We start from the raw sequence: 10777 nt of genomic DNA, 5'->3' as shown, positions 1-10777 counted from the left end.
TTAAAAATAGAATTATCATATGACCTAGCAATTCCACTTCTAGGTATAAACCCAAAAGAAAAAAAAGCAGGGTCTTGAGGAGATATTTGTACTCCTGTGTTCATAGCAGCATTACTCACAATAGCTAAAACATAAAAGCAACCCATGTGTCCATCAACTAATGAATAGATAAGCAAAATGTGGTATAAGGCCCACTTATCTGAGGGGAATATGTTCCAAGACCTCAATGGATGCAAAACTGGATAGTACCAAACCCTATATATACTATGTTTTTTCCTATATATACATACACCTTAGAGGAAGTACTTTATGGCTTCTCTTTGGCATATCTGGATTGCCAGCATCATTACTACTGTGCTTTGGGGCCATTATTAAGTGAAATAGGGTTACTTGAACATGAGCACTGCAATACTGATAGTCGATGATACCAACAGCTGATTTGATAATCAAGCCAGCTACTAAGTGACTAGAGGAAGAGGAGCACCTGAACAAAAGTATGGTTCACTTCCCGGGCGGGACAGCATGGAATTCCATCATGTTACTTAGAACAGCATGCAATTTAAAACTTACAAATTGTTTATTTCTGGAACTTTCCATTGACTATTTTTGGACCATGGTTGATCATGGATAACTGAAACTGCACCGCGGATAAGGTGAGACTATTATATAGATGTACAATGGAATAGCCTTAAAAAGGAAGGAAATTCTGACATAATGCTACAACATGGGTGAACCTGAGGTCATTGTGCTAATGAAATAAGCAAGTCATGAAAATGCAAATACAGTGTGATTCCACTTACTTGAGATACCTAGGGTAGACAAAACCATAAAAATAGAAAGTAGAATGGTGGCTTCCAGGGGTTGAGGGGACGGGGAAAGGGGGATTTAATTATTTAATGAGCATAGAGTTTTAGTTCTGCAAGATGAAAAGGGTTATGGAGATAAATGGTGGTGACGGTTGCACAATATACATGTACTTAATACCACCAAACTGTACACGTAAAAATGGTTAAAGTGGTAAATTTTATGTTATGTCTATTTTACCACAATAAAAAAGTTGAAAAAAAAATTGAGAAGCATTAAGGCTTTAAGTATCTTTTATTGCTTCAAAATATGTATTTAAACTCTCAGAATAATTCTATTGACATTATTATTATTAAGCCAGACATTTTTATGCTGAAATACAGATTTCTCTATGTAGCTCACCTTAGACTTAAACCCTCTGATGAAGCTGGTGATTCAGTCATAGCTGTTTGTATTATAATGGCATACATTTTGCTGTTACTTTTTATAATGGAAAATTTCAAACATATACAAAGAGAGAATGGAATAATGAAACTCCATAATAGCTGTCACTCCACTTAAACAATTAATCAATTCATAAGCAATTTTATTTTATCTATAATTGCACCTACTTTACTCTTCTTCCTCCAGTGGATTATTTTAAGCCCATCTCAGATATCATATCAATGATGTCTAGAAGTACTTACCATAAATGTTTCAGTAGTTACCTCTCTATACTAAAAGATACTATTGAAAGATACATATTGAAAGATACCACCAGTGTCCTGCATAAGCTCCTATACTGGATTATATCAGATTTTTTGATATAAACATTCCCGCAGTAAGCCATATATTAAACATAGGAATTACAACACATTCATTCATTCCATTGTAGTCCCTTAAAAGTTAGACCACTAGGAAATAGGGCTCTCAAACAAGAAAATCAAGAAGAAAATGGCTTAAATAGTTTCAATTGTAATAGGATCATTGATCAAGTATGGTCTTAGAGACCTCTTAGAAAAGAGATGGAGAAAAGTCACCCACACGTTTTCTCTCTCTCCACCTCTTAGCGGTAACTGACCTTCATATGATATGAGTTACTTGGTATATAATAACATGGTAATAGAATATATAAATCGTGTAGCTTCATGTTTTATAAAACAAATGCAATAAAACTAGCTCAATGCAGAAAATTTTAATTCAACTGTCCTTACCTTTTGTTGGACTCAGATTCTGATCTATAAATCCTCTTAGTTCTGCATTTGTGGAACTCAAACCAACCTGAATAAAATAGTTTTAAAAGTTAGAAAGAAGATCTTATTATATGATCATTTAATAAACTATTTTATACCTTCCACCAGACTAATTACATTGACTATAGGAGTAGGATTAAAACGAAAATGTTGCCATATTACTTGAAATGGGAAAAATATTCATTGTTCAGATTAAGGCAAAAATTAATAAAATGTTATTTATGAGCAAAACTTAGGTCCACAGATTTAACTGATTTTTTTTTTGAAAACAAGTAATGTAGCAGCCATGAAGTTACCAATAGTTATACCAAAATTTCACCATGATTGCTGCCCTTAATTTTTACTGTTCAAAATCACTGCCTATAATGCTTTTCAACATTATGACACATATGGATCAAATAAAGACCATTAATACCACAATGCAGAGGTGAGGTCCACTGGCTCAAGTCCAACTGCTCAGGTTCAAACTATAGCCTACTATGTGTGTGGCCATGGCCAAGTCACACAAGTTCTCTGTACCTCAGTCACCTCATCTATAAGTTGGAGGGTGCTAGAAGTACTTACCAATTCATGTAGTTAGAAAGATTAAGATAATTTATGCAAAGCATATAGCACAGTGGTTGGCACAGAGACTCAATCCATGTTAACATTCATTATTATTAGTATGATACTTGAGGAACTACCTATAGCAAGTATGTTTATAAATCCATCTTCAGACAATTTATTTTATTTAATGTGCTGTCCACTGGACTACCTCAAGTCAGAGCTGAATATGGTAGTATCATCAGTTTTAAAAATTTATTATAGAGTCGGGAGGAAAAAGAAACCTGTTTTTGAAAACGTGACATAAAGCAAGCATCCAATAAATGGTTCTATGATTACTATCATAATATTGTTTTAATCCTTATAGATTTGTAATCTTGAAACATAATTGCTAATTTGGTACCTCAAATATCCTTTCAAAGTACTACCACACTGAAAGGATTTTAAAGCACACAAAGCTTTATAACTTTATACCTGTGCACTTGTCTTATGTTTTTAAACTATCCACTGCTTTAACATTCTATATTCCACATAAGAACTCATTTCATACTTCACAATTTCATAATATAAGAGCTAATTATTTCATTATTTTTTAATTCAAATGCTTTACTAATAGCTATTTCTTTTTGTCAAAAGAGATATGTTACCAGAAATATTTCTACATATTGTTCACATCATGAAAAAGTAATTCTGATGCAAACCTATCTCTAGCATCTAATATTAAATTTTCATAACGGCAGCTGAGGCGAAGACGTCTAAAACATAGCTTCTTAATTCTATGGAGATAATGGTGTAGATACTTAATTCTGTCTAGCTTCTTACAAGTATTCTGTTAGAAGTAAAGTAAACCCTTCCCGACAAAATCTGTAACAAATTACCAATGCATGGATCTGAGTTGCTGGCAAATATTAATCTTAAGTATTCAATTTATAAATACCAAGAGTTACTGTGGCATCACTGACATGCCTCCACTTTTTAAACTCTTCTGCTATAAAAAGGAGAGAAAGATGAAACTTCTGTTGGTGTTCTACTATAAAAAGAAAGCATAGAAGGCAAAGACAGCCTTTACTATATTCATGCTTAATACAATGTGACCTTTTAGTACATTTATTACAATGTCTTCAAAAGCATCAGTTCATATATTTTTGTTATTATACAAAGATAACGGCAAAAACCTCAACTAAAACCACATAGTCATAGTCGAGAGTTCACAGTTACTGGGTTACTGTTATGTTTATAAACACCTGCTCTTAATGTCCAACTTCTGCAGAGGGAAGCAGCAAACGAATTCGGAAACTTTTTAAGCAGCTGTACACCTGCACCCTAATAACCAACATATTATAATCTAAAAAGATAAAGGTCAATTGCGAATCAATATGGTATGCTAATTTTGGTCTCATAGATGGAGGGAAAGTATTAGAGCTTATATAACTGCTACCAAAATTTATATAACTAAACCTTCAAAAATGTGTTTATTTCTGCTTTCGTGAACACTTTACAGTTTAAAGTCTCAAAGAAAAAGTAGATTGTTTGAGAATAGAAAAAGTTGGCACGAAAACGCTTTAAAAATACTACCTATTCTTTCCTTATTGTATCTATTTAAAAAGAATCTTTCTATGTTTCACGAAGCAAGAGAAAAAAGTGAACTCATTTTATGTAAAACTTTTCATCTAAGAAGGTCCTGAGAAAAGTTTTCTATCTGGATATCCAAACGCTGTGTTTAATACTATAAGCAGTCACTAAATGTCTGTTGGATAAAAAAAACTTCAAGCTCAATTTTTAAGAATCAGACCAGATTCCTCAACAACTGCATTACAATTTCACTGATACTTAACATTTCAGATTGACAAACAAAATTCAGAGTGAGATGATCTGTTCTCAAAGTTCAGCTCTACCATTTACAAGCAAGGAGATCTTGGAACAGTCACTGTAAAATGAGGATGACAATATATATGTGTATGACAAACTCAGAAAGCTCCTTAGGTCAAATCAAATGACAATGTGAACATACTGGTTAATGGCAAAGTAATAGACAAGTAGGCACTGTTATTCAAATGGCGATAGCTTTTAACACTTCTACACTGACATAGATACTTCATAAAAGAGAAATGCAAATGGACCAATAAACATACAGAATAATAGTTTGACCTAATTAGTGATCAGAGAAATGAAATAAATCGCATACCATTTTTGCTGATTAGATTAGCAAAGATTAAAGAAAATAAATGGAAATGGCATGTTTATACACCACTGATGAATATATAAATTGGTACAATCTTTCTGAAATACGACTTAGTAATATGGATCAAAAACTCCCCAAAAGCACACTCCCTGTGAGCCAGTAATTTCCTAAGACATTGCCTCATGGAAATAATCTAACGAGTAAGCAAAAATAAACAAAAAAAAATTAAAAAGAAAAAACTGAAAATAACTTAATGGCCAATATCAGGAAACTGGTATAAGGTCCATACATGAAACAGCTATATTGTTGCAGAGATATCAAGACAAGATGACATTGATCACAGCAATTAAGCTGAACAGGTTACAAAACAGTATGACCTCATTTCTATTAAAAAATATATAACACACATACATTTGATGTATGTATATACACATTTGTGTACATACCAGATGTCTTCTGAGGCAAAATTCTGCTAATAATCTCTAGGCTAGTTTCTTTTCTTTATCTGTGTTTTCTATTTTTCTTGTAATGAGTATTATGGCATATGTACTTTTTAAAAGATTCTTTGATGAAGCAAAAAAAAAATGCACTTCAAATTACCTTTCAAATTCTTTATTGTATACTGGGTAAGCTTAAGTTAGAACACACCTGCATTTTTGGTCTAGAAGAATATCACTGGATACTAGATACTATTTGATAACAATTTTATCCCAAACACAATAAATATATTGTCAACTCTGTAGGACTTCCTTTTGTACAATGATGCTTCCCACAATCCATGTAGTTCTGGTAGGACTGTTAATCTTAGAGCCTCAATTGTACCACGGCAGCAGAAATGGACACTGACCCAGACCTGACCATTTATGGTACCCCACTTCCTTCTCCACAGTGGCTTGCCTAAGCATATGGGCCAAGCAGGGTCAAACAAAGCTTTTCCATGGAATCTGCAATATAAATGCTAAAAAAGAAGACTTTCTTCTCTTTTTCTGAGATAAACATTCTAAGGCCACCATATATAGGGCTAAGAAAAGAGAAACAGCCCTGACACCATCATTGGATTCCCTGAATGCAGATGTGTTTGAAGCCAGAGAGTACTCCAGACTTTTCGGTTATGTGAACCAGCACATGCCACTTTTTGCCTTAAACTATTCTGAATTGGCTTTTTATCACTTCACTTGCAACCATAACAGACCTAGTATGGCATTAACAAAGCAAAAGCAACTCTTCAGAAAAACCTGTTCTCAAAATAAAAATGCAAAATGGGAAACAAAAAATAAAGATGTAAATAATTGAATATGTTTAATAATGCCTCCATAAGACCTAGGCAATCTCTTCAATACCTAAGAGTCACTTCGCAGTGACATGATATACATCTGATCACTCCCACTTTCCTAAAACACTTTCCTCACTTGGCTTCTTCAGGCTAATACTGCCTCCTTCCTCCCTGGCCATTCCTTGAGTCTCCTTTGTGCTTCTCCTCCTCCGTAGATGCGGGAGAATCCCTGTGCTCAGACCTCGGTCCTCATGCATTATACATGCTCTATTCATGAATGACTATATAATCTCACGTAGTCTCACTGCTTCAAAATAATTTAATATAAAATGACTCCGAAATTTCTATATCCAGCCCCAAGCTTTCGCCTGAGCTCCAAAGTCATTTATCAAACAGATTGCTTAGCCAGTGTCTCTACCTGGATGTTTTGAATAGAGTCAAAACAATTTTTGAGTTTGCCACAAAATCCTGCACTTCTCCAAGAGTTCCTCTTCTCATTAGACAGCGTAGCCATTTACCCCGTTATACAAGCCAAATACTGAAAAGTAGTCTTTAACTTCCTCCCTGCCCCTGTATCCTCATTACTCAGTAAGTCCTGATGGCTGCCCCTTTAAATATACCCTAGATCTGGCCACTTTCCCCATCTCCAATATCATGACGCCAGCCCAAATCACCACACTCTGTTGTCCGAACTTCTGGGATAAGTACCGAATGCGTCTGCTCCTATTATGCCGCTCTCTCATCGATTCATGCAGTAGCCAGAAGAAACTTTTTAAAATGTTGAGTCAGGTCATGCAACTATCCTCAAAACCTCTAATAGCTCCTCACTGACATTTAAAATACATAGCCCTCATCCCAGTCTTCAAGGCTCCATATGAGCTGCCTCCTGCTTTCTTTCGGACTTCATCTCCTACTACTCTCCATTGCTTACTCTGTTCCATCTGTAAACTGGTCACCTTGCTGTTCCTTGAACAACCACACTTTCCCCTGCCTCTACGTGGAATGCTCTTTCCCCAGATACACACATGGCTGGCTCCTTCTTCTTGGACTGAGACTCAAGAGCACTGCTCTAAATGTCATTTCCTTAAAGAGGACTCTTCTGAGCTCCTAGTTGAAAGAACACTCCCTCATCTCCATCACTCTCTCTCCTATTATCCTGTTTTAATTTTTTTTATAACATTTATCGTTACCTGACATTATATACCCATTTATTGTCTTCTCTCGTTACACTTTAAGCCCTAAGACGGCAGGAGCCTAGAACAGTGTCAGGCACATACATTTTTTGGACAAAGGTGTGAAAACGAGAAAGAATGAATTGCTTATGGCATTATAAACTGGTATAATCCTTTTAGTAAGTACCTTGACAAACCATATTAAAAGCCACAAAAACACTCTTATCGACTGCAGAATGGCTAGTTAACTTGACTGGATATTTTCAGACAACCTATTTTGATTCTTTCCATGCTTCAGCCAAGTCTGAGGCTTGATCTCTCCATGTCCCTAACTCCAGAGTATTAGAAGAAGGTTAGTTCATCACTTATCACTCTCTCCCTCGGTTGCTATGGCAGAAGGAGAAACGTGTTGTTTGTTGTTTGATTTCTCCAAATATACAGACAAAATAATGGGAGTATAATTACCACCGAACTTCATAACATAAAGTTCAAATACTTTGTTACTTTCAGGAAACAAGTTTTAATATAGCAAACTGTACATATGGCTAGGAAGATTATATTTGATTCAAAGTACATTTTAAGCCAAAATATACTTGCTATTTAAATGTTAACCAGCCATATTGTTGATCAGAATAACTTTTACATCTCCTTTTTTTCTAAAGGAGAAAAAAAATCAAGGTACTATCCAGCAAGGTAATTCTCAATACACAGACTACAATTTTGCCTTTTTCTTTTCTCCAAACAGTACTTCAACAAATATATACAACTTACCCCAACAAAATCAATTAAATGGTAATGAAGCATAAGCTATATCTGCTTATACTAATGCATGTTAAAAGCAAGGTTAATAACAGGAAAATAGAAATAAGTAATAAGCGTTTTTTTTTTAATGCTTTTCTTTAGATATATAATAGGTTGTAATTAGAACTATTTTTCTAGGTCACGAGGAGACCTTTTTAAATCGATATACTAATTCCTTCTCCTGGTCACAACTAAACAAACCACTAGTGGCTATCATACTGGAGCAGTGCCAGAGGTCCTCCCCAAGGAGTCTGAAAGTGGAACAGACACCGACAGACAGAATCTGTCAGGCTGCCTCCCCCACTTCCTTAACATTTCTCGCTCTCTCTGAACAGGCTGGTTCTGTAGGATGGAGATGCTGACGGGAGAACCGAGGAAGATGATTTGCGGAGAGACAGAGTAATGAAGCAGATGCACAGAGACAAGCAGAAATGAGAACTGGAAACCAAGAACTGCCTCAAACCCTGATAGATTTCAAGTTCCCAGGCCCACTAAATTCCTACTCCTGAATTCCTTGAGACATCCCTGTATCTTTGTAATAAATTCTCTTTTTATTTAAGGTATTCTAAGCTGGTTTCTGTAAACTGTAATCAAAGATTCCAACATAATAATATGGGAACAGTAAAGTAATTATAGTAAGTTACTTCCCTGTATGTTTTAGTATTTATTTTCTAGCATAATCCTTCACCATAACTGGAAACAAACGCATTGATACAGGGTGATAATAAGAATGTACTTGAAAGGAAGTAGATTCAGAAAAGATAGTCTTGAGCAAAAGAAAAAACTGAATAACTTCTCCCCAAACATGTAAGGTCTAATATCCCCTCCGGAATTATGTCATAGAGGATGGCAGCTTATTTTGGACAATGTCTAAGTATACACACTTCCGTGAGTAAATCCAAAATTAAAAAATGAAGCCAAAGAAAACAGTGATTTTCTCAATAAGGCCAAGGAGCTCTCCAGCAAGTACTAAAACAAATTTATTACAGTACTCAATAATGGAGCAGGATGGGAAACTTTCTGGAGATAGCAATTTTGCAGCTGTTGAAAAGGAGCAATTTGGCAGCAATTTAAAAGAATGCTACCATGCCCATTTGAGTACTATATTCAACAGCAATAAAGTTTACTATCTCATTCTTTGCATAAACAAAAACAATTATAAATTAATGCCAATAAACTGAATTTGATTAATCAGAATGGTAAAAAAGAAAATATCTTTAGGAAAAAGTACAACTCACTCTAAAAATACATTTAAAAATTTACAAATACTTACATTTTTTGCCGTCATGTCAAATTGTATTCGATTTAAAATTCTGGAAAGCCATTAAAAAACAAAAATTAAAAAAACTTTGTCTTCGATAATTCTTTGAAAGAACATCCTGTTAAAGAAGGAAAAAAGAGGGAATAGAATGTAATAATAATAATAATAATAGGCAACATTTATGTCATAAATTTATTATGTGACATATATTGTTCTTTAGGTGAATTGCCTAAAATAATCCTCACACTAAAACTATAAGATATGTACCATTTTAATCCTCATTTTCTAGATAAAAATTGGGGTTTAGAGAGGTTAAATATTTTAACCAAGTCAACTCAGATAACAAGTGACAGAATCTGGATCTTCAAATATTATACAGTATTATATTACATTGCTTTAGACAATCCATTAAAAGAAATGCCAGGGCTTAGAGAAACAGCAAACTCCAGGGCCGGGAAAGGAAATGCATAAGATAAACCTAGAACATTTTATTGTACCTAAAGTAAAGAAGGGCTCAAAAAATGATGGAGACATCATTAAAGGGAGCCAGCTTAAAGGGCCACAAACTGTACAACTGAGCACCAAAATATATACAGATTAGCAACTGATTATAACAGACTATAATAAACCCATTGAAAACAAAATAACATTCCATATAAACAAATAGTGAGGAAGATGGGAAAGCTCTTCTTTACAATGCCAACTAATAAATATAAAAGGATGATAATTAGAAAACCACCAATTTGTGGTTTTCCGCAACGGATTAGGCAGGAATCATCAATAGATGCTAAAACTAGTGGATGAGAGTTAGTGAGGAAAAAATGATATTTACATAGTCTTGAAATATCTCCCCACAGAATACATATCAATTCAAATTTTACAGTGAAGAAACCTGACAGACATCATTTTAGCCAAAGTGATCAAAGCCACCAAATGACTACCAACAATGGCAGGAACCAAAATCTGCATCTCCTCAGCTGCACTGAACTTGATTTCGCTTCTGAGGTATTTCCACCCAAAATGCATAATCTAAACCTAATTATGAGGGAATATCAAAGAAATTTAAATTGATGGATATTCTGTAAAACAATAGTTTGAATTCTTCAAAAATGTTAATGTCATGAAAGACAAAAGCAGCCTGAGAAATAATTCCAGATTAAAAAAGACTAAAGTCACATGAAAGTTAAATTCAGCCTATGATTCTAGACTGGCCTCTGGACCAGAAAAAATAACTGCTATTAAGACCATTGTTTTCTTATTGGGGCAATTGGAGAAATCAAAATACAGTCCACAGACTGGATAACAATATTGTTTCAGTGTTACATTTCCTGCTTTTGATCACAAAACTGTGTGTATGTGTGTTTTCTTAAGGTAAGTACCCTTGTTCTTAGAAAAAATAAACCAAAATATTTAGGAGTGAAGGGGGTATATGAGCAGCAACTTACTTTCAAATGATGAAAAAAATATGTAATCTGTATATACAGAGAAAGTGAGAATGATAAAGCATAT

At 34.4% G+C, this 10777-nt stretch overlaps 1 protein-coding gene across 2 annotated transcripts in view; it reads right to left on the bottom strand.

Annotated features, from left to right (window-relative positions):
• The window catches only part of TFDP2 (transcription factor Dp-2), a 120186-nt gene extending 110828 nt beyond the window's left edge, over positions 1-9358 (bottom strand). For both annotated transcript variants that reach the window (XM_011357427.2, XM_011357428.2), the window contains exons 1-2: positions 9281-9358; positions 1998-2064 (exon numbers count right to left, since the gene is read on the bottom strand). In XM_011357427.2, coding sequence (XP_011355729.1) covers positions 1998-2064; positions 9281-9295 — 82 coding nt within the window. In that variant the 5' untranslated portion in view covers positions 9296-9358. The remainder of the gene's footprint in view (positions 1-1997; positions 2065-9280) is intronic.
• Between the last annotated feature and the right edge of the window lie 1419 nt (positions 9359-10777).

This window comes from Pteropus vampyrus, unplaced genomic scaffold (assembly GCF_000151845.1).
Source record: "Pteropus vampyrus isolate Shadow unplaced genomic scaffold, Pvam_2.0 Scaffold35, whole genome shotgun sequence".
NCBI lineage: Eukaryota > Metazoa > Chordata > Mammalia > Chiroptera > Pteropodidae > Pteropus > Pteropus vampyrus.
The sequence above is the reverse complement of the archived record's forward strand: the minus strand, read 5'-3'. Positions and strand labels throughout refer to the sequence as shown.